Source organism: Perca fluviatilis, chromosome 7 (genome assembly GCF_010015445.1).
Source record: "Perca fluviatilis chromosome 7, GENO_Pfluv_1.0, whole genome shotgun sequence".
NCBI lineage: Eukaryota > Metazoa > Chordata > Actinopteri > Perciformes > Percidae > Perca > Perca fluviatilis.
This window is the reverse complement of record NC_053118.1, coordinates 38,936,282-38,961,944: the sequence shown is the minus strand read 5'-3', so window position 1 is coordinate 38,961,944 and position 25,663 is coordinate 38,936,282. Positions and strand designations below refer to the sequence as shown.

Here is a 25,663-nt window from a genome sequence, read left to right as displayed (position 1 = left end):
GGTTCTCCGTCTCCGTGAACAACTATGATATCAAAGAGATGGATTAGCGTTTCCTGCTCAGATTTCCCCCCGTGGTCACATATATATGACTCTAGTGGCTACTGGCTACCGAGGATAATGCCATCACTCTCTCACTTCTCCCTGCTCACCCCTCAAAAACACACACACACACACATCACACATGCACCAAGCACCCAGTGTAACCATCAGGCCACGTATGCTATGGAGAAAGTCTACGTGGAGCCTCTGGCAGCAAAAACACACCGCTGGCTAAACTGTTTAAAAATGCCGTCTCTAGCCTAGTGATCAGTGGCGCATTCTTTCCGACCAATCAGCAGCCTGCGGGTTTCCGTCACATTTTCGGCTCGCCTCAGCTCGCTTGGAACCCTCGACTGAGGAGGATACAAAAGTATCTGTTAGCAGGTACCAGGTACTTTTAAGTAATGGAAAACAAAACCAAAAGGAGGTAGAGTTGAGGCAAGGCTGTGGTAATTTTCATGTATGAAACGCCATTAGTGCATGTAGAGGTACTGAGCATGTGGTATTGTAATTCAGGCCTGTGTGTAATGTGTGTAATAACAGCAGAGTGAAAACATTGTAATTTTCCTTGCGGGTTAATAAGTAAGATATTTACATTTCTTTGTTAAACCATTTGCATCAAACTTCTGTTTTAGTATTTCTGTCTTCGTGTGTTAATCACGAGCTGGTGACCTTGCAAGAGCCCGGGCTGTGTCCCTGAGGGCGAAGGCATAATATGGAGATGCCGGGCGCATGACCAGAGATAAGAAAGAAAAGCTAATGATTGCATGAACCGAATAACTAACTTGACTCCCAACTCCTTGAAAAAGACACTGTTGAGAACAACCTTCAGTCATTTTCTGTATGCTGGAGTTCATGTAAGCTGACTCTCGTGCTGAGTAAACAATCTTTTAACCCGTGTGTTGTCTCCCCATCCACAGCGCAAGCTTTGTGTTTTTCTGGGTCGAAATTTCAACATTTTGTTGTTCTTTTTCTACACTTTTGTCCATGTTTTTTTGTCAATTTTATTCCAATGTTTTTGTCACATTATTTCCATTCCATATGTTTTGGCTTTTTTTTTTATTATTTTTGTCAAATTAAGTGTTTTCGCTTTTTCCGATGTATTTCTTTAAAAAAAAATTGTCACTCTTTTTAACAAGTCTTTGTCACCTTTGGTGAGTTTTTTTTAATCAATTTTATTCCAATTCTTTTCACATTAGTTCCATTCCATATTTTTTAGCATTTTTGTTTTATTATTTTTGTCAATTTAAATGTTTTGTTGCTTTTTCGATGTATTTGTTTCACATTTTTGTCACCTTTTTTTAACAAGGTTTGTCACCTTTGACGATGTTTTTGATGTTTTTTGTAATTTCTACTGTTTTTTGGTCACTATATTTTCAGCGTAAAAGAAAAGAAAAAATTGATCGAATTTCTTTCGGTGTTTTTGTAGCTTTTTCCAATATTTGTCATTTTTTCAACATTCTTTTGTCATAGTTCTGATATAGAAAGTTTTTGACCCGAGGACAGCAGGAGGGTTAAAGAGAACTCTTATCCATTCTTTGATGAAAAATTGTCACCAACAAATCTATCTGGAAGAAGCGACACAGGGAATAACGCGAGGGAAGACAACATACCGACAAGAGACTGTGAAAACTATTAAACCGACCTTTGTCGATCAAACAATCAGACAGATTCAGCAACTGCCGCGCTGTTTCCCGGCTTAAAATGTTTTTCAGAAACACGTTTCAGTGAACTATTTTAGTAAAATACCAGATGTATTTTTCTGAACAAGCCGCCATTATCCTCTGGGAGAAGCCAGACCCGCGTGATGCATTAGATCAATCAGCTGCCAGTCGACATCCCTGGTCCCTCCCTGTTGGCTTTGTAGTCAAGATGAAGCCAGTTTAATGCGGTAGAGTCCATGCGTTCACACTGAACGTTTTGACCGTTTTTAGGGGGTCATCCTGGTACTTTCAGTGCGCTGACTTTTTGCGTTATCTACACTATATACTTAAAAGTGTTTGAAATGGGCAAGTAGGTGGTTTGAGACAAAATCTCTCTTTATGAACTGTAAGCCCTTCTATTTTTCCTTGTTTGTTATGGTCAGTGTTTACATCCACCTCAAGCCTGCGTAGCAGACGCACTACAGCAGATAGCCAACCACATAACAGACACAGAGAAAAATCACTCTCTCGTCATTATTGTTATTGTAAACTCAACCAGGAACTGCCTAAATACAGACAGCACATCAAGATTCCCACCAGGGACAAAAACACACTAGACCACTGTTACACAGTTTTAAAGGATGCCTATCGTGCAGTTCCCGGGGCAGCTCTAGGGCTCTCCGACCACTGTCTGCTTCATCTCATCCCAACCTACAAGCAAAAACGAAAAACTTCCAAACCTGTGGCAAAAGCTGGAGTCGCAGGCTTGCTTTGACAGCACCAATTGGAGCGTTTTTGAAGCTGCAGCTACAGACCTCAATGACGTCACGGACACTGTAACATCTTACATCAGTTTTTGCGAGGACAACTGTGTATAAACCAAGACCTGCGTCAAGCCGAAGAGGAGGCCTACAGGAGTGGGGACCGGGACCTATACAAGCAGGCCAGGAAAAAGCTGACAAAAGAGATCGAGGTAGCCAAAAGAAGCTATAGTGAGAAACTTAAAGACAGCCTCTCAGCCAATGAACCTGCATCAGTTTGGAGAGGCCTGTGAAAGATCACGGATTACAAGAGACCATCCCCCAACCCTGCAGAAAATCCCAGACTGGCTGACGACTTGAACGACTTTTACTGCAGGTTTGAAGAGCACCCATTATCACACCCCTCACGCACAAAAGGTTTTCCCTCAACACCCATCCCCCTCCCCTCACCTGAGCTAACGATCTGCGAGAAGGATGTGTGCCTGCTCTTTGAGAAGCAGAAGATCAAGAAGACTCCTGGACTTGATGGTGTGTGTCCCTCTTGTCTGCGAGTCTGTGCTGAACAGCTGGCACCAATCTTAATGCAGATCTTTAAACGGTCCCTGGATCTTGTGAAGTGCCCTCCTGCTTCAAATACTCCACCATCATCCCAGTCCCCAAAAAAACCCTCCATCACAGGATTAAATGACTACAGGCCTGTCGCCCTGACGTCTGTGGTCATGAAATCCTTTGAAAGACTGGTGTTGAGACACCTGAAGGACATCACAGGACCCCTGCTGGACTCCCTGCAGTTTGCCTACAGGGCCAAAGCTCGGCGGATGATGCTATAAACATGGGACTGCAATACATCCTGGACCACCTTGACTCCCCAGGGACGTATGCCAGGATCCTGTTTGTGGACTGCAGCTCGGCGTTCAACACCATCATCCCTGAACTCCTGCATCAGAAGCTCACCCAGTTCTCACCGTACACACACACGCCCGCCAACTTGAGCTGCAAAGAAGTGTCAAGGACGCTTGTGCACTAAAATCGTAACGTTAACTCCTCCTCAATATCAGAGGGGGAAAAATATATATATTTATTAAACAGAAAGTCAAGTCATTTGACTCAAGTCTAAGTCAAGTCTCAAGTCATGAATATCAAGTCAAAGTCAAGTCGAGTCTTTTATGAATGTTTATCAAGCAAGTCTCAAGTCCTAAAATTTGCGTCTTTCGAGGTCTAACTCGAGTCAAAGTCATGTGACTCGAGTCCCCATGTCTGGTATTAGGGGACCACTAAGGTCTAAAAGCATCCAAAGACCACCATGTCATGGGACCTTTAATATGTCAAGTGTTTTACTTTGAGAGCAAAGATTACCAGAGTCAAATTCCTTGTTTGTCTACGCAAAACTGGCCAATAACGCTGATTCTGATTCTGACAAAGAGTCCCCTCTGAACCAACCATTTACTATATACAGGCCTAAAGTAGGATCTATGCTTCTGCGTTAAATCTACGTTGTGTATATGTACGTAGCTACGTGGTGATACCGACCTGACGCCATAGCCTGACTCAAACAATGTTGTACACATCGCTCGGCCGTGGCGTGGTAGCGTTGCATTCCCCCCCCCCGACTCATTTCCTGGTTCTCCTTCTCCATAAACATGAAATCAAGGAGAGGGTTAACTTTTCCTGCAACAGATTTCCCACCGTGGTCAGAAAGAACAGGGAACACACACACACACACACACACACCCACACACACACACACACACACCCACACACACACACACATGCGTGCTCTGCGTTGAGATTCCGCAGAAACGGGGGGGGCTGACCAAAATACATGGTTGCTGCCCTGTTGGCCAATGACGTCAGGTTCAATTGCTGTCCGGCTATTCAGATCTCCAGTTACAAGCATGTTTCTCTGGGCCTGGAAATAGGCAATTTGTGAATGGAGAGTGTCAAAAATATCTTTTTCATAATAGGGAGTATATATATATATAGACAGATAGATAGACAGATAGATAGATAGATAGATAATACAACCCGCTCAGAGGGATTATCGGCTCCCTGAAGGACATCCATTCATCCGCTGCCTCAGCAGAGCTAAGGCCATCATCACACCTGTAACGCGCACTTATTCTGAACTTTATGCTGCCTATTGTATTCGGTTTTATCGTACTGTATTAAATGTGAAACTATATGTTGTCTTGCCGATGTGCTTTTTCTCGAGTCGGTCGCGTTGCAAATGAGAATCTGTTCTCAAGCGCCTACTTGATTAAATTAAGGTAAAATAAAAAAATAAAATAAAAGTCTCAACTGTCCTCTGCTTACCCTGCTCCTCGGGCAGTGGTTAGGAACAATCATACTAGCAACCTGTATGTTAGAATAATTTACATTATCAAATAATAGACAGGGCCACTGAAGATATGTCAAAGTTCATTTTACTTGAGAACCCGGCAGGTGGGCGCCGTTAAGTGACAACGAAAGCTCTCTACAGACGGTTTTATAATTCCAAGTGAAATGCAATAAATCATAATACAGAGTTTGTTGAGTTGTTATGTCGTGAGTTGGTTTTCTCTGGTCAGGGAGTGACCATTTATGCCCTCAGGAACAAACCGTGCTTTAGACAAGGACAAACAGCTGCTCCCTTGTTATCTTGTGAGTTCAAACTGTTTAATTTAACAGAGAGAGAAAATAGTAATTAGTTTAATATTATTCTATGCAAACTGTTTAATAAATAGGAGGCGAGAGTATGTATCATAATATCTCTAAGACGCATGCACATACATTCACATACGGATCATGTGCAATAACTAGTACTTTTGATAGGTTGGATATTCAGCCTACATGTTTCAAGTGTATTTTATATCTTGTATGTAGGGTACTACACAAGAAGGTTAGTCTGGGGACAACCTTCACCCACAAGAATGTGTAGAATCTATTATGAGTTTGGGTACAACTTTCACACAGAGGAATTGGAGCCAGGACTGTGGGAATCTATTAGGAGCATCGGCCATAAAAGGTGTAGTTTAAGAGTAAACTATTGCACTGAAATGGATAGCTTGAAGCGTGTGAGGACAAAAAGTATAAAGGAGGAGTTATTCTGATGTTTGTAGAGACACTATGGGTACATGCTCTTAGGAGGGTGTACACATGGTTATCTTCTTTTCTAGGAGAAACCTTGGCATATACATTTGGTGCATGTCAACTGTTCTCTCTTTCATGAAAGTATGTTTGTTTGTTGTGTGAATAAAGCTGCATTAGACTGAACTCATTGTACTCAGCATTTGTTCAGTCTCCATCTCATTTCCAGATATTTCCCAGATATCACTTTTAGTGTATATATTTCTACTTTATGATTGTATTGTTTTACTATTTATTTCTTGTCTTTTTAGATTTAGATGTATGTTTACTGGGTGAACTGCTGTTAAGAATTTCATTGTTCATTTTTGTACAATGACAATAAATCTTCTGAATCAAAATCTACCCTGCACACTATCTCTGTTTTGTAAGTGGAGATGGATGAAGTGTATTGCCTTTGGCATGACCTCAAGCTACCCCCCCTCACACAAACGCACCCTCCCCCTGCTACAAACACATGACACTGTAGTATTTGGGCGTGCAGTCAGACCTTGGTCAGTGTGTGTTTGTGTCAGCTGAGGCCCCTGTATGTTTTGTGGCCTGTGGGCTTTTTGCTTTTTCATGAGGCAAGAGACCGACAGGGTAAAGGCTGCTTTATGGTTCTGTGGAGGCTCCACGCAGAGCTTTCTTCGTACCTACGTAAGTGGCCTAATGTTTATACTTGCTTAGTGGTCCCCTAATACAGTATTAGGGGACCACTAAGGTCTATATAAAAGAGACTTCAGATACAGTATTAGGGGACCACTAAGGCCTATATAAAAGAGACTTCAGATACAGTATTAGGGGACCACTAAGGCCTATATAAAAGAGACTTCAGATACAGTATTAGGGGACCACTAAGGTCTATATAAAAGAGACTTCAGATACAGTATTAGGGGACCACTAAGGCCTATATAAAAGAGCTTCAGATACAGTATTGGGGGACCACTAAGGTCTATATAAAAGAGACTTCAGATACAGTATTAGGGGACCACTAAGGTCTATATAAAAGAGACTTCAGATACAGTATTAGGGGACCACTAAGGCCTATATAAAAGAGACTTCAGGTACAGTATTAGGGGACCACTAAGGTCTATATAAAAGAGACTTCAGATACAGTATTAGGGGACCACTAAGGCCTATATAAAAGGGACTTCAGATACAGTATTAGGGGACCACTAAGGCCTATATAAAAGAGACTTCAGATACAGTATTAGGGGACCACTAAGGTCTATATAAAAGAGACTTCAGATACAGTATTAGGGGACCACTAAGGCCTATATACAGCTTCTTTTTTTCGTTTTCCCACCTTGTCTGATTGTCCTGCCCCGCCCTGATGTGTTTCACCTTCTGTATCACCTGTCCCTTGTTTGACTCGTTACCTCGTGTATTTAGCCTCTGTGTTCCCTTTGTCTTTGTCTTGTATCAGATCGCTTTGTGTTAGCGCCTGTGTGCTGTGTGTGTCAGTAAGTCAGGTCTGTGCTCCCTGGATTCCCTTTGTTCTCAAGTTTCTGTTTTATCAGACTGATCTCATGAAGTGGTATATGTCAATTCTTATGCCATTTTGGCGTGTTATCAAGACATAAAATCGCTTGTTAGCGTGTTTATCAACGCAATTCGCCCGCCATTGACCTACATTACGAGTGAATTTTCGCCGTAGCGAGTAGTATAAAGGGACATAGGTCCGTTTACAGAGGGGAGACAGAGGGGGACTAAAGCGTGTTTTACAGTAACCCGCAGCCCAGCTGGCGCACTCATATGTGACGTCATGAAATCGCCGTAACTATTTATACCTGCGCTGGTGGTCGCGACACCAGTTGCAGTCTTCTCATGAACAGAAGTGGCGCTAATGAGGAAAGGCTACCGACTTTGCTCTTTGCTCTACGGACTAGAAGAAGAACAACAGCAGAACTGGCAGCAGCATTGACGTCAACGCTTCGATTTGATTGGATGAGCAACATGGCATCATGACTTTGCGTAAACATACATGCCACTTTCCTAAAGCCAAATGGCGTGTTATTTGTACGCATTTTGAGCTTCGGTTGGGTTTAGGAAAGAAACATTGGGGAAGGCTTAAAAAAAAAAAAAAGGTTAACGAACGCCACACGCGGGACCTGATCCCGGCTCTCCTGGGTGAGAGTCCTGTGCTTTACCCATCCGCAGACTTATGTCCTTTCATACTACTCGCCACGGCGATAATTCACACATAATGTAGGTTAATGGCGGCTGAACGGCTAAAAAGCAATTATGCGTCTTGATAACACGTCCAAACGGCATTATGAGATCAGTCTGGGATCCAGCCTTTCATTCACCATAAAAGAACTCATTTTAACCCAGTAAGTTTACCAGAGAGACCTGCAGTCACTCTGAGAGTCCTGGCAGCACGTTGTCGGCAAACTCGACCTCTGCTCGCGCACCATAAATCCGGGCGCACCGGCAAGATCTACGTCATTTTGACGTCACGATGGCGCGCGCCACCTTGGATGCAGCTAGTATACCGTACGTTTAAAGCTGTCAAGACAAGACAGACAGACAGACACACGACTTGTTGAAATAAATACATACATTTATGTTGTTAATAAATAACCAGCAATATCTCCAAGTTTTGTTTTTCGCTGTAGAAATCTCAAATGTCATAATGATTTGCCAATGCAAGAGAGTACCGGGACCTGTTTTTCCACTTCAAGCACTGGTGTCCTCTAATTTCTAGACAGAAACTGTTATCTTCACAGACACACACACATGCCAAAGTCAGGGCCTTTGTGTAGTGCAACTTCCTCTTCTAGTCTCTTAACATTAACAGTTTTTCCTGTTTTTCTGCTTATGTATGTGATACACAATGTATCTTCTGTTCATCAGAGTACACTCAGAGTACAGCCACTTCCTCAATGATCGCAAACAGCACTTTTGTATTAAAACATAACTTTCGCCAAAATGCAACCTAGGGTCTTTTTGTGAATGTACCCGAGTCAAACTTTAGTTTAAATGCATATTTAGGACGGAAGCGCCACTTTTAAGATTTCCCGTATTCTCGATTTTCAGTCAAATGGCCTTTTGAATGGGAGTGCTAGGGGCACTACTATGATAGCCTCAAAATAGTTATTTTTAAAACAATAAGAAGGCTCGACACAACATGAGACTTTGCTACAAGTATCACCAGGGGCTCAACGAAAGCATCGACAACTTTGTTTGTTTACCCAGAGTTTACTAAAAAAGGTTTTGAACAACTCACCGTAGCGGCAATAAAAACGAGTCAATATCAAAACAAGTAGCCCCAGATTTAGTAGATCCCTTGGTCACCGGTCTAGTTAAGGTGTAGAGCCCCTGGTGATACTTGGAGCAAAGTCTCATGTCGTGTCGAGCCTTCTTAATGTTTTACAGTCCTTCCAGAAAAATGCGGAGTTTTTTTGTGATTGTTGCGGACAAAAATCTTGATTATGTGGCACGTTTTCTTAAAAAATGCAATGGAATATGCGGGATATTTATGCAATTTTATGTGATGAAATTGTGGGAACTTGCAAAAATTGTGGGAAAGTGATTCCCCCAACACCCTGCTTTTCGATGATGTTCACGTCACGTAATTATGTCACTTCATAACGTTCCCATGGCAACAGGGGAAAATGGCTGCTCTTGTGTGAAGTAAACACAACATTTTTCAACTTTCTGCTAAGATATATTATGGGACGTTTTTGCAACGAAAATGCGGGGATTATGAAATAATGCAAGCCCCGCATATTGTGTGTGGAAATCGGCAATTTATGCGGCAAAAGTGTGGCGTATTTGACAAAATGCGCCCCCCGCATAAATATGCGGACTTTGGCTGATTATGTGTTGAATTATGCAATCGCATAATCGTGTTATAGGGGGTGTGGGGGAACGATCACCTCAAGAGCTATTTGATGCTTCAATTTTAAACCATGCCAAGAAAATTGTGAGAGACGATACGCATATCTTGAATGACAATTTTAAATTATTACCTTCGGGAAGGAGGTATAGGGTCTTGATGTGCAGGTCTAATAGACTAAAAAACTCCCTTTGTTCCTACTGCAATCAAGGCGCTAAATAGAAATGAAATACTGTGAACTGCCTTCTTGTGCTTTTTATCTTATTTGTTTTAACGGATGCTGTATTGTGTGAATGATCTATTATTGTGTTTTATGTTTTTTCGATCATGTGTTTTATGTACTTTGATCATGTTGCTTTGCATGACTAGACTATGCACGGTGTCCAAGACAAATTTCCCAGTGATGGGACTAATAAAGTATAAAGTATGTAAAGTATTTTTCTGGACGGACTGGTTTTAAAAATAACTATTTTGAGGCTATCATAGTAGTGCCCCTAGCACTCCCATTCAAAAGGCCATTTGACCAAAAAACAAGAATACGGTCAATCTTAAAAGACTCTAGGTTGCATTTTGGCGAGAGTTACGCTTTAAGTTTGAGGCTTAATGTTACGGGGGCACTGGCCACCATTGCACCCCTCCTCCCCCTTAGAAGAAGGTAAAATAATTATTGAAATAGGGACTCCGACAGCAACTGTAAAAACAACCAATGTAGCATTTGTGACATCATCGGTTTTGTTGTTTGGAAAAAGCTTGTTGACTTCACACATAATCTAATCTAAAAAAACAGTGTTTCTTAAACTTTTTTCAATATTGTTCCCCCCTTTGCATTGCGTTTTTAAGCCAAGTACCCCCTGACCAGCGCAAAACATTTTTGGTAGAAAAAAAAAAGAAAGGAGGAACAATTCAGCGCTGGCAGTGATAGATTCACTAAACAACAATCTTTTTTAAACAAAAACTAGGGACCGATATGGATTTTTTAGTGCCGATGCAGATTTTTTTCCATTGCTGAACAGAGGTTCAGTTGAAAACCCCAAAACAGCTAAAAACTTATATTAATGCTATAAAAGTATTGGTATGTATTGTACTATAAATGGATCATGGTTTTGACGGTTTGCTTTCGAATGAAACAGAGTAGGAAAAAAAAAGGAGAAGTTCAGGCGAAGGTCACTGATCATGTAGCTTGTGTAACACATAGTTCATATTGAAACTTCCCGTGCCTTCTGACTAATATTTGCATTAGTTTATGTTACACTACAAGGGCATGAAGATTGGTGAAACAAGCCTTGCTGTGTCTGGGGGAGTGAACCAAAAACATTTACATGAATAGGGGAGTTTTGCCGGCAGGTATTTTTTAGTTAGGGCACCTTGTGCTTTGGACGCAAGGGTTAGAGTACCTCAGCATTTAGAGGAATTACTCACCGAATAAACTAGGTTCGGGGCAATTTCATTTTTATTCAACTTAGCTTATTTGTTTTTGTTTTCTCTGCTTCATAGGGAATAAAAAATACCTGAGCTCGTGTTGAGCTAGGGAACCAAAGAAAACTGTGAATCTTTTGTGCCTTTTTTGGAAGACTCTCTTTTTTCCTCCACCCCTGCCGTTAAGCGGGGGCTACCCCCACGGAGGACAGCTCAGACTCCTCTTTAACCACCCGTGGCGGGGACCAATCTTGACAGTCAGACCTCCTGTTATCTCTCAGCGGAGTGCATTTCCCTACCCGCTCAGCTGGTCAGAGCCCCGAGCGCTTGGCCTCTCTCGGCGCGGCGACCAAAGAAGGCTCCTTTGGAAGGAAGGGACCTTCGGTGATCCTGAGAGGAGCGGCCTTAAACCGTGAGTACTTGAGAAAAATCATTTGGTAAAGATTACCTCGGGCAGTGCTTTTCGTACACAGGGGGACAAGAGCCCGTGAGTTGGGGACATCTAGAAGCCTCTTGCCTCGTCAACGGATTCCCTGACCCGGGCGAGGGCCCTTTAGTACGGGCGTGTGTGTCTCTCTAATAAACTAGCAATCAGGGAAGTATCTGAAATAACTCCTTTTAATATAGACCAAAACAGCCTAAGATCCAAACAAAAACACAGATCAGTGTCACTTCTGCAATCATCTTACATTCATATCACCCAAATTATGTGTGCAGTGTGCATCATATGGATGGGTGCACTGCATATGGTTAACTGTACAAGTGCAAAAGGCTTTCATCAACATCTACAACACAGCCTTGATGGTGCATTGCTTGCTGCAGATATAACCAGGTCATCACAAAATGTCCTCTGTCAACACATTTAAATAATTTAAGAAAACAATAAAGCTGAAAAGTAGCCATTGAAATAAAGTTCTTGCTTTTTAATATAAGACAGCCATGGTGCTGGAAACCTGCCAGGCTCACAGCAACACAGAGCTGCCTGTGTGGACGCCTGTCTGTAAATAATGCTGGGAAAAAACTATCGGCAAACGCAGCAGCCGCGTATTGGCCGATGCTGATACACTTAAAAACGCAAATATCGGCCCGATATATCGGCTGGCCGATAAAATCGGTCTATCACTAACAAAAACGTCAAATGTTTAGAATCCATCACTTAGTTCATTAATTATTATAGTATAATTATTTTAGGGATTATACATGACATATTTTTAAATTAGCATTTTTGCAAAAATTTCACACACACCCTTAGGGGTACACGTACTTCCATTTGAGAAACACTGATATAACAAAAATCCAAAATATGTAGCACATGATGATGTCGGGATGGCGGAGGTTATCCAAGATGGCGGCCGCATGTAAACATTAAAGACCTATCTTTTTGATGTTGCTTTTCTTTAAACGTACAATATGTAACTTTCTGCCACTAGGGGTCTCTCAACCAAAACAATGGACGGTAAAACTGGACTTTTGATGACGTTGGGAAGTTGCGTGGAATTATGGGAGTTTTAAGTGTTAAACACCTTCACTGCCAGTTAGAATGCATCAGTTCCGCGAGCGAGTTTACCGTTCAAGTTTATTCCGCTTACGTTTATTCATTCTAATAAAATAGCTGCAGTTTCCCCAACATAATTACGTTTTTCTTGATTAGATTTTTATTTGTAGCTCGTGAGCCAGCAAGCTAACAGTAGCCAGCAGCTAAAACACAAAATATTTCACATATCAGTGTCACCTTTTGGATCGTTTCAACACCGGCGACGGGGTTTGTTCTTAGCTAGCTGCTAAACGAGGCTGAGAGACGGTTGTGGGGATTGTCGGGGAATCTCCACGACCCGCCAGGCGTTCGATGCGGTTGTGCAGCAGAACATCTCCCAGCTGCCGAATTATCTCCCCTTCACTTTTCAGTAATCTTAACTTTTCGTTTTGGTGCTTAACTCACCTTTTGTCAGGTTAATTTAGCTAACCGTAAGTAGCTAACGCGAAGAGGGGGATTGGCAGGGAGGAGATTTTCAGAACATACACCGGTGCGCTCGGAGATGTAGCTAACTCTATGGATGGCCGCTGTTGTGACTCGGTGCTGGGTCTGATATGGCTGTTTCCGACATTTAATTAACTGCCGTTAGCGTGTAGCACCAGGCACTGGAGATAAGTTCTGGCGGGGGTTGCTGTAATAAAGTAGCTGGCTGATAGCTGACTGGGGCTAACGATAGCTAGCTATTATGTCGGGAATGTTGTCAGCTGTCATCCCGACTGAGTCTCTCTCGGGGGAGTGAGGCGGACAGACGGTGTGCTAGCTGCTAAATTACATTAGATTATCGTCTTCTATACATTTAACGTTGCTAGTGAAGTTATTCGTGGTTAGCCCAGTCTGTTAACTGTGGTCGAAACAGTCATACTAAAAGCGTGTTGAATGATGTTGTAACTCTTAATGTTACCCACAAAGCATTAGCATCAATGTTAGCTACTTGTGATATTGAACTTTCAAAATAAATAAGGTATCTGTTGTATTACTGTGATAAAAGTGGGATGTAATTAATCACAAAATGATGCTTTATGGCCTAAAAAGCAGTATTACGGTTACAAGTATTTTTTTCTGTGACATTGCATGATTTACAATTACTCCTGAAGCGTTCATCTTGGTGCCAGTGTTCTGGGGGAGTTAGAGTAACTGGAGGGTGAAAGGTTATATATGCCACTGACGGGCTGACTAAAGGAAACGTGCCGTGTCTGAAAATAAAATAACAGATTTTCTGGGTTTGACATTTGGTGGAAACATTTGGGATAGTGTAAGAACACAACTCATAAAAATATATAACATAGGTATGGTCATTTTTAGACATTTTAAAGCAGAAATGTTACATATTGTACCTTTAAATAATCTATTTTATTAACTTTAATTTCTTATACTGCACTGTAACATTTATTCTTATACTGCACTATCAATTTTATTATTGTCTTTTAATGTTTTTAATTTGTTTATTAATGTTTTTTAATTGTTTTTAATTGTTTTCTTACTGCTCTTTAATGTTTTATGTGAAGCACTTTGAATTGCCCAGTTGCTGAAATGTGCTATACAAATAAAGCTGCCTTGCCTTGCTACTGTCTTTATAATCTATCTTTGTAATAAACTGTCTGTACACTTACAAAGTTCTCAATGCTTCGATTTACATGTAGGGACTCTCATTATACTACTGTGGAAGTGTGGTGATATTTTGAGCCTTGTTAGTGGTGTAGGAATAGCGTTAGCAGTTAATCACCGGTTTGTGTTAGCTAGTTTCAAACTACAGACACATTGGATTAGCATGGAAACATATCCCAGAGAACGATCGACTCGGTACACATATGTTATTAAACCCTAGGTTCATTTTGCGCCAGAATTGTCCTTTAACTTGTTGCACTTCATTGTTGTAGTTTATGTAGCCGTTGTGTGGCAGTAACAGAAGTTCAGTGGCAGAAATCTTATTCCACGATCCCCTGAACGCACCACTGTTCCTCCCACATTCCAGAGACATGAGCTCAACCAGCACACTGTAGATCCTAAAAACAAAGACAAAAAGGGACAGATAGTCTGATCATCTACCCATAGACAGTATACATAATGGACCACCAGACCCCCTGTCTCTGGACCAGAGACCAGTGAAGGATATCAGAAGTCTCTTTCCCGGTGCTGGCTGAGCGTTACTGAGCAGCCTCCAACTGAGCTTGAAGACGTAGATGTGACGTGAGCAACCTGTCTGAAAGTGTGAAGTCTTCTGGTAGCTGTGCCGAGAGAAATCTCAATCATTCCCAATCTTACAGAGACGGAGAGCGTAGGTATATGTAAGGAGATAACATAGGCACAGGCTAATTACTGATCACTAACATGCTAGTTAACATTAGTCATTAAACCTAAACAGCTAATGGAAGTCCAAACTGCCTGAGAGCTTCTCCTGTACTATACGGTAATTCCTCTACTGTGTGACAGTAAGTCTCGTGGTTATGACCCAATCGTTAGCCTAGTTTTATAAAAACGTCTGCTACGGAGCCAGGTCAGACTTCTTCAGAAGTAGTGTGAACAGTCAAATCAGGTTTAGACCACGTCCATATTAGGGGTGGGGGGAAAAAATCGATAGCATAGTATCGCAATATTTTCCGTGGCAATACTGTATCGATACACAGACGCTAAGTATGGATCTTTTATGACATATGTGTTGGTCAGTCTGTCTGCTTGATAATCCCATTTTGCAGCAATAACATTGAAGTGAGATGAACAAACAGAGAATTGTATAATTTTAGATAAAACAGATGTTTTAGGGGGCCGACCTCTATGTGGAAACGGTGAATAATCTGGCAAAGTGGTGTGATTTAAATGCCCTCATCCTCAATACACAAAAAACTGAGGAGATTATCTTCGGCACCTCTCATGAGTGTCACATTACACCAATAATCATTAACAATCAAACCATAAAACAAAATTCATCCTTCAAATACCTTGGGTACGTGAACGTACCTTTCTGGCTATCTGTACTATATCTGCAGCAAGTACAGCAGAGAATCTACTTTTAAGGAGACTTAGGTATTAGGGCAGCGAAATCCTGTTTCTTTTTGTGTCAACGATTCAAGTATCATGAGTATGGAGGCTTTGGTTTGGGGGCCTCTCAGTCCATCTGAGGCCAGGATTCTTTGCTTGAGGATTTGTTAAATTGGTGGGGATTCAGTGGAGAACCGTTCACTGAAAGCCAAGTATTGCATACTGTCAGACTGGCTGACAAAATCTCCCAGGCTCGTCCCATGTGTTGCATGGGGTATCAACTACTGCCCTCTGGGAGCTATAGGGTCCCAGACTGCAGAAAGAACAAATATACACTCATTTGTTCCTCTGTCAATATCTCTGTTGAATCAACACAGGAAGCAAAGAAGTGATAGTTCCTCCCCAATTTTTATTTTTAATCTCACCCTTTTAACCTTGTCTATATATGTATGGTTATTTATGACCACTCTTGCAGGGCAGCCCCCCACCCCTCATATTAATTAATTAAGTATCTATGTTGTATTGATGTCTCTATGTTTATAGCTTTTGTTTTTAGGTTGTTGTGTGGTGATTGTTGGAGCTTGTATTGCAAGACAAATTTCCGTGTATACGGACAATAAAGTGCTATCTATCTATCTATCTATCTATCTATCTATGTTGACAAAGTTTTCTTTTGGGGAAATAATTTGAAATTGGGAAAAATTTGAAGTTGGAAAAAAGTTAATAAATTGCAATATATCGCAGAATATTGCAATATCTTTAAAATCACAATAATATTGTATCGTGACATAAGTATCGTGATGATATTGTATCGTGAGACCTCTGGTGATTCCCACCCCTAGTCCATATGTGGTCCTGAATCAGACCCATGTCTGATTTTTTTCAATGCGGCCGCAGTGTGACCAACCAAGGTGGATTTGATGTGACTTTTATCTCAATCTACATTGACATTTTTAACAATTATGAGTCTCTGTGACGCTAACACAGTCCCATTGCTCCTGGCTTGGTCTCTGCATCCACACAGACCTCTGTAGTGAATTTGCAGCCATAACTCCGCAAAAGGCCAAAATAGCCAATTTGTCTCTCTTTCTCTTCATTCTTCTCCTCCTCAGCATCCTGCTCATTAATGTTAGAGCTGCCATTACACAAACGTTTTGAAATAAAAGTGAAAATGCTGACTTCCTCCATAACCTCCCTAACTTTAGTGCAACAGCGTGCTGCGTCTGATGTCATTGGTATTGGTCTTTTGTGAATGCGGGTCGGTTCGAAACCGCAAACAGTACACACTGGAACCTGATATAGGCCACATTTTAAAAGGTCATGTCAACAGCCAAACCAAAAAAATCCGATCTGAGCAAAAAAATTCTGAATAAAGCATTAAGACTTGCGGTGTGAACGTAGCCTACGTTTTATTGTGAAAAGCCTCCACCGGAAGACAGTTCCACTGTCTTAACTTCATGGTTCCGAGAGAGAGTAGGTCGATCCAGCGGCTGCACAGATTGCACATAAATAAGAGTTGAACCCGGGTCCGTTTGCGGGCCTGTGGACCGGTACACCATCGAATAACCGCCGTCAAACCCGAACAAACGGAGATATGGAACTTTAAAACAGATTTGTTCACGTGTTTTGTTATTCTTCTGATGCCGGAGAGTCTGTGCACGCGATCACACGGAGAAAACGGTGAGAAAACAGCTGCTTTAACAATAGCTACCTTCGTTTAGAAACTTCCTACACCATATTAAATGTAACTTTTAGTAGCGTTGAGTAAGATACAAAAAGGAGTCAGCACGGGCGGAAGGATTGTCTCATTGTTTGTTCACACAGATAGGAAAACAGGGTCGCAATTTAGGGTCCAAATAACACGTTATCATACATTCACAACAGGGAACTTGTTCTAAATCATTGCCGTGTCATCCTACACGCGTGTACTTAAATAGTTCCTCACTAAACCATGTCACAGTTGATGTCACTCAAAGATAAACCAATGCATGTGTACACATTGTCCTCTACATCGGCTGTAGTCTAAACGTCGCCGCCATATTGGACAGGGCAACACTTAAGCAGATGAAAATCACTTTTTTATTTTTTTCAACAGATATAAACACTCCTTCATACACTCAGTCATATCTCTGCTAATATAATAATAATAATAATAATAATAATAATAATAATAATAATAATAATAATAATAATGGCTTCACCACCCAACCAAGCTTGGTATATATGGCTTTTTATATTGAATTTTGTTGTAATTTATTATTAGGCCCATAGGTTATATTTAGATTGGTCTTTTGCGGTTTCTGTAGCCCCTCTGGGGACAAATACAGTTCAGCTTGACTTCACTTTCTTCCCTTTCTCTGTTTTACTCTCTCAACCGAGTTCAAAGGGACTCCCATCTTCCTGCTCGGGTCCTCGGTTGTGTGTCTGTTTGTGTAGCTTTGATTTTGTTTTTACCTCGTTCTGCTGCTGCTTCCGTGTTTGTATCCTCTCAGAAAAGATGCCGCCGACATCCTGGCCGATGATAACACACTCTGGAAGCTTCTCCAGCAAGCTAACGTTAGTGGTTTCCCCTGGAGAACCACTCAGTGGTGTAGTCTATTTTTTTTGTAGTGAGTATACTGTGATTTCCCCCCTCCAGCCTCATATTCGCCTGTCCCAGGACGACATACACTTTAACCTGTGACGTTTCCGAATACGAACTGTACACGGACAAACAGACGTTTCAGTATCGATGGCGTTTATTTAAAGCCCTGGAAAAATAACACTTGAAGTTGAGACAGATTTAACATTTTGAGAAACGCAACCGAACCTGAACACAACAGGACATCACATAAATGAGCAATTTTATCGACACCCCTACAATGCCACACAAAACCATGACTAATAATTAGCATCAATCATACAAGTTTTGTATCAATTAGTAATAACATCTGCTGAACATGGCCTAAATTTACTCAAAAGTATTTAATAAACTGTTTACAATCTTCAACACCATGGCTAACAAATGCATAAAAAGCAGACGAAAGGAGAAAAAAGCTCCACTCTATTTTAGTTAATTATCTGACCATTGATAACTAACATTGCCATATAGTAATTTAATTGTGTAAAGTAATGCACATTTAAGATGTAAGAATTTACTCTAATTTTCATAGTTATTGACCTTATGAATTTCCATTGCTTATATCAGCTTTGCATTTGTATGCTGCCTAACTTTCTGTCCCTCCACTCTAACCAAGGACGCCTGTTTATAAACTCCCTAGCCTGACTTTCAGTCCACAAGGCCAGGAGTTCTCACTTCTCACCATCTCTCTCATCATTTCAAACAAGGAAATATGAACATTGTATTCTGTTTACTACTGTACTGAGACACAGGCACACAGGAACACACACACACACACACACACAATATCATGTAAGCTACTCTCACTTACCAGGTAGAAATCCTTGACTTTTCCTAGTGGGTCTACGGCGTATACCTGCGTATCACGTAGACTACACCACTGGAACCACTCCACGTTAAAGGGGCTTAGTTGTACCTGAGGTTTGGTTCCTAACATGATCCCGCGGCTGGCTGACATCCAGGTGTTTCATCTCCATGTTTCGACTTAAAGTAATTGGCAAACAGCCAATCATATTGCAGGTTGCATGCCTTTTTTTGGGGGGGGTTATGGTTTAACCTTTTCTATTTTTAACCCTTTTGCTTTGGGCATGCGTACCGTTGTTAACTGTATGTGACTAATTGTGACCTCACCTTTCTGCAAAGATGATCTATAACTAAATATGTAGGCTATACTATAGTTCAACATACTTTTTGTGTAAAAAACAATGTAGTAAACTTTATCAACAAAAATTTTTTAACAAACTGTTTTCTAAGAAGAATTAATTCACATGTCAGAAAGTCAGTCTGACATTTATTTAATTTGTAAAGAAGAACAGAACATGGATGTTCTGCCTTTTCTGCTTTAGCTGTCTGTGTTTTGCTGTCGGCGGTTTTCGTATAAACGCAACATTTAGCTCAATCATTTGGTAAAAACGAATAAAAAAAATATATAGATTCTGGTGGTTTTTGACTAGGGTTGCACGATATTGACATGTGATATCCATATTAATTTTGATATTTTTAAACCTATGTAAAATTACAAAAGTTATGGGAAAATGCATCAAGAAGGGGAGAATTGGCATCAGCTGTGTGCTTCGCCCATCAGCTGTGTGCTCCATCAGCTGTGTGCTCGGCCATCAAGTGGTGTTTCCGACTGGATGTGCTGCGATGATAGCTCAGTTCACAACGACAAAACACACACAGATCACTTTGGTCTTGTCAATGGAACCATTTGGCAACTTTTTAAAAGTAAACTTTCCGTTCAGAATCTTATTGGCATCCATTTCGGCGTTTTGTTTACTTGCAAGTAGAGTCAGTTTACAGCACTCACAGCATAAGTACAGAAAGCGACTAACGTAAGACTCAAACAGTAGCTAATTTATGTGTGAAATACTATCATAATACAGAGTTTGATGTCGTCAATTGTCTATCTTGTCAGTTTAGATGTCATCTCCTCTATAGTCAGACTCGATGGCGTCCCCTTTATCTTTGTCAGAGAGACGCATGTTCTGTCCTTGGGCCCCAGACAAGATAGCCAATGACTCCATGCTATCTTGTGGGAGAGCAACCATAATATGATATTCTTATGCAAACAGTTTTAATATTAATGAAGACCGTAGAATGTAAATCATAATTTTTCTAACAATTTCCGACTCCAAACTCTGCCTCATATAAACACTGTTTATAAAGTTGCAGGATCGCTACCGCTACTGAAGTTTCCTCTTCAATCTGTTATTTCGTCTTCTCCCTGAGCAACACTCATTTTCTTTCTTTTGCTCCACTCACTCCCTTCGCTCTCTCTTTAGGTCCTTTCAGTGGTGTAGTCTACGTGATACGCAGGTATATGCAGTATACCCACTGAGAAAGCTCCAGGATTTCCATATTCCCACTTAAAAATGCCCAATGGCATGCTACAACTTCCTCCCATTATATTTTTGCTATATTTTGAATTGTCCTCTGTGTTTTTCTTCTTCACATAGGCTAAATAAAGGGATTTCCACCTTAAATTGGTGCATAAAAGTGTATCTGAATACAGGAAATGAAGTCGTTGATGCTCAAAACTTCCCTGGAGGACACCCAGACCCCCCACTATGATATGCCCTCCTCCCCCAACGGCAGATTCTGGCCCATATATAGTACAGTATACCCACTACAATGCATTAGACTACACCACTGGGTCTTTCTTTTTTCTTTCTCTTCTCTGATTCGTTCCGTTTTTTTGTCTCTATCAATTTCTTCACTGTCACTGTCGAAATATGCACCCACATAGGGTTTGTCACATAGTGGCCCCATGCGCTAACGTGCACTAACCTGTGCAAGAGGCACGGTAACTTGCCAATGAAACATGATCATTACAGCGTTTCAAACTCTAAATCAAACACAACTAAGCCACACAGCCGACGGACGGGACGCAGCGCTCCACAAAATAAACTAAATACTTATCGACGCACTTTTATATAATATTATGCTATGGCGTTAGGTTTTTTTTTTTTTTTTTTGACACACATTAACTAAACATTCTCTTTGTCTTTCAGGACTTCTCTCTTCAACATGGAGATACCAATCAGTCAGCAGGTAATACAAACATCAACACATCTCTAAACTCTGTGCATCGTTTAGCAACGGCGTCCTGGTTGAAGGACACGTTTCCTCCCAACGGTGTGAACCGGTGTTCAACAGGCTTTGAGATGTGTGTCTCTGGTTTGATTGCTGTGTCCCCGGTGATAGCCAATCAGCAGAGACGTGTCTGTAAACTCGTAATGAAAAGGCAGAGAGCTCACAGCATGGTGTTCAAAGATTAGGAATATGTATGGTCAGATAGGTTAATAATCTGACATAGACTTTGCTGACTTGAACTCCATATATATTTGTTTGCGGTTAGGGAAACTTAGTGTCATTCTCGTGAACCCACAATCGTGTTCAGTAAGCTTTCTTGACTTTAATCTATCGTTGCAGTTGTGATCCCTGAGTTCTGGTGTCATTGGTCTCATTAACCAACGCGTGGGAATTAGAGTGTATAGGTAACTGGAGTCAGATCCTCCTCCTGAATTCTCTTCTATGGACCGGAAGTCATCTGGAAACTGACTGAAGCTGTCGGACAAATGTGGTGAACAGGCATCTAACGATACACTAGAGCGGGGGTGTCAAACTCATTCTCACTAAGGGCCAGACATGTGACGCGGTCCAAATGTTCAGTCAGGACAGAAGGCAAACAATTTCTCTTGTTTAAAGTTTATTAAAGGCGCCGTAGGTAGGATTGTGAAGATTTTTGAAAAATTGGAACATCAACTTCTCAGTCCCTCCCCGCTTTCCGCTAAAGCCCAAAACTGTCTCCCAAGCCCCCTTGTGGGAGCACAAGGGAGAATGAATGTGTGCATGAGCAGTGATTAGACACCACCCCCCCCCCCGGCCCTGATTGGTGCATCTGAACAGGGAGCGGTGGATTTTTTTTTTATCCCACTCCAGGCTGTAGGTGGAGCCAGAGGATATGGATTTATTTTAAATGACCTGCTTCATGTAGTTCTACTGGAACATAGGGTCAGTTTCAGCAGATATGACAGAAAGGTAGTTTTATAAGTCTTACCTACTGCACCTTTAACTTCAGAATAATAAGTGCCAATCTTGTACAAGGATATTTTCGGTTTAAGAAGCCACAGTCAGCGGACTGCTGTTACTCTGTCTTTCCTCGCCCTGAAAAGAATACTGATTACATGAGATAATATAGAAATGTGCAAGCTATTATGATTGGCTAATACTAAGGTGGGAGGCAACCGTGGTTTAGACTTGGCGCTTCCTTGTTGGTGCACAGGCTGGTCCCGGACTCTAGGCACACAAACCGTCCAATGGCAGCAGACATCCTGAAAGAGAGACTGCGCGCTCCCCCTCCAAGAGGAAGTTAGACATTAGAGATTCTAGTCCGAATATGAGTCTGATACTGCTCCACTGGGCTGTGATTATGGGGCGTGTTTCAACCCAACCAGGAAAGAAAATGCCTCTGCACTCAATTAGGAGAGACCTACAACCAATCAGAGCAATGGATAGATCTACAACCAATCAGAGCAACGGAATGACCTATAACCAATCAGAGCAACGGAATGACCTACAACCAATCAGAGCAACGGATAGACCTGACACCAATCAGAGCAACGTAATGACCACTGAGCTTTCATTGCGCCCAATCTTCTTAGCGACCATCGGGGCCAGCTGGTAAATTAAACTTTTGCCCAATCCCGTAGGAAGGACGGCAAAAACATCTTTCCGATCGACAAATGCCGTGATCGCGGTTCCCTGTTCCTCTTTTAAAATGAATGCGCTGTCGATATCTTCTATAACAGACGCAATGGCAGCCACCTTTTGTTGTAAACAAATTCAAGTTGGTTGTTTACGTTACTGTTGACCATCTGTCCGTCATCTTATAAAGCCCGCCCTGACAATTTGATTGGTCCGAACAGCTCTGGTTCGAGCATAGTTGCTCCACAACAGATCAAGTCCAGATCGAACTTCCCGACCTCAAATGTTGTGGGCGGGGCTAAGTTCAGCTGGTATCCAGGCTAGCTCCGCACCCTTTAAGTGCTTTAGGTGTGTGTGTGCATGCATGCGTCACTATGTGTATGTGTTGTTTTGCCCAGAAACAGTCATATACTACGGGTGACCGTACTATAATTAAATGATTATTCTTAACCCATACTTTTATTGGGAAAAGTCAGATATCTGTGACGGTATTGCTTCATGTTGCTTTTTTAGACGATAGTTGTATTTTTATTGCTTTCTCCGACAATTTTGTTGACATAAAGCTCCACAAAAGTCATCAAAAAGTTCCTTATCCATCGTAGAGTTTAGCATTTGGGGCATTTTAGGCCTTTATTTCCACAGGACAGATGAAGACTTGAAAGGAGAGAGAGGGGGGGGATGACATGCAGCAAAGGGCCGAAGGTCTGAGTCGAACCCGCGGCCTCTGCGTCGAGGAGTTAACCTCTATATATGTGCGCCTGCTCTGCCAACTGAGCTAACCTGGCCACAAACATTACATTTTTAAAAGCAGCTGCCACACAGCCGACTCCCAGCCTGAAGATGAGAACGCTCTCCTTCTGGGGGAATTTATGAGTCTTAAAGTCGGCAAACTGGCCAAATTCTGCTTTGAGTGTCAAGTTATTGCGGTTTGAAAAACAGTTTCCTGTATTTCTGGGTTTGGATATGGGGGCCGGATTAAAACCTGCGAGGGGCCGGGTTAAGATTGTCTGAAACACTGGAGTTATCTCTGTTGTTTTATTTATTCTCTTGCAAGTAGAAAGAGGCAGTTTAACAGAGTGCCGAAGACCAAAGGAAACGGTTTTTATGGGTGAGCATGCAGGGGGAGGAGCTGTGTTTTGGTCTACTCAGCAATCCTGGTCCAAGGGCTTCTTCAGAAGTCTTCTGAGGGGCGTACAGACACCTTCTTCTCTGTGGTTCCTATTTTGCTGACTCTTGCTGATTCTGCTTCTTTTCCTGCTGATCTTGCAGTCTGTTAGTCAACCAAGTTGAAATTGGCCCTTTGCCACAGGCTGCAGCAGCTGAGGGAGGGAGGTGTGTAGCCTACTGTAAGGAAGGGAGAAGGAGCTATGGTTTCCTTTTGAAGAATAGAAATAGACGTACTATGGCCTGATGTCGTCATACTCAGATTCTAGTCAGAATATGAGTCTGATGCTGATCCACTGGGCTGTGATTATGGGGCGTTTCAACCCAACCAGGAAAGAAAATGCCTCTGCACTCAATTGGATAGAACTACAACCTATCAGAGCAACGGATAGAACTACAACCAATCAGAGCAACGGATAGACCTACAACCAATCCGAGAAATGCCCCGTCTTCTTAGCAACCATCGGGGCCAGCTGATAAATTAAACTTTTGCCCAATCCCGTATAGGGCTGAACGATTTTTGAAAATAATCTAATTGCGATTTATTTAAAAAATATTGCGATTCGATATGCGATTATTTTTTAAGCTCTTTGTCTTCTGTATTAGTCAACAAAAACTAGCAATAAATCATTGTATAGTATGAACTTCACAAGATTAGATAGATTAAACAAGCTGTTCTTTCCTGGAGGCCAGGCCTGTATGTGATGGTGAAATTAGGTGATGCGTGAATTTATATGAATGACCTCTTTTATTTAACTACTTCAATCCCAGTAGTATATTGAGCACTGACCAAGCCTGGTGGAAACATTCATATGAAAGTCAGAAATAAATCACACTAAAGTGCAGATTGCAGAAATATAAAACACTTAGTAGTATTTAGATTATTTAATTATTATTTACATAGACATATGTAAACATGTGGATTGCATTTTTTAAACACTGTCTTTGAACTTTACTAGACAGTTAAATAAGTAAAATATATACATCGGTGTATTTTCTTTAACAGCGCACAGAGAGGAGCTGCCTCCAGCCCCTCCCTCCCTCATGAAGTTGCGTGCCGTGTGCATGACAGCGTCAACGACGCTGCACTAGCTCAGAGAGGCTATCGTTACGTTAGTAGTAGCATGCAGGTGTTGCCGTGGGATTAGCTAACTGTACTAATAAAACCGTTGAAACACCGTGGCCACGCTGCTGTGACCAAATCGCAGCCTTTGAGATTAGGAAATCGCGTTTTAACATATCGCGATATTATCGCAAATGCAATTAATCGTTCAGCCCTAATCCCGTAGGAAGGACGGCAAAAACATCTTTCCGATCGACAAATGCCGTGATCGCGATTCCCTGTTCCTCTTTTAAAATGAATGCGCTGTTGATATCTTCTAGAACAGACGCAATGGCCGAATCAACACCTCTCAATTTTCCACCTTTTTTTGTTGTAAACAAATTCAACCCAAGCGCTCTTTGGTGACTTGGTTGATTACGTTACTGTCCATCATCATATGAAGCCTGCCCCTGACAATATTATTGGTCCAAACCGCTCTGGTTCGAGCATAGTTGCTCCACAACAGATCAAGTCCAGACCTCAAATGTTGTGGGCGGGGCTAAGTTCGGCTGGTATCCAGGCTAGACCTACTATAATGGGTCCCTATAATGGTATGATTGATTATAATATAGAAAGTCATTATGATAGAAAAATTGTATGGTATAAAATGGCGCCTACCCACTGTTAGTACCGGCTCGGCTCGAATTGATCGTGGCCCGTCCTCCTTTTTCCATTGCAGATTTAGTACCGCCTCATGCCTGAGGCGAGCGTGGCTGGTCGTCACAGCAGAGATGGGGACTGGAGTCTGAGAC

At 41.7% G+C, this 25,663-nt stretch overlaps 2 protein-coding genes across 4 annotated transcripts in view; one reads left to right on the top strand and one right to left on the bottom strand.

The window, feature by feature from the left end:
• Positions 1-25,663, bottom strand: part of LOC120562999 — a gene marked incomplete in the record, with an annotated part of 504,869 nt that overhangs the window by 136,969 nt on the left and 342,237 nt on the right.
• Positions 16,770-25,663, top strand: part of trim33l (tripartite motif containing 33, like) — a 37,127-nt gene continuing 28,233 nt past the window's right edge. For all 3 annotated transcript variants that reach the window (XM_039807002.1, XM_039807003.1, XM_039807001.1), the window contains exons 1-2: positions 16,770-16,995; positions 20,950-20,989. In XM_039807002.1, the coding sequence (XP_039662936.1) occupies positions 20,966-20,989 (24 nt within the window). In that variant the 5' untranslated portion in view covers positions 16,770-16,995; positions 20,950-20,965. The remainder of the gene's footprint in view (positions 16,996-20,949; positions 20,990-25,663) is intronic.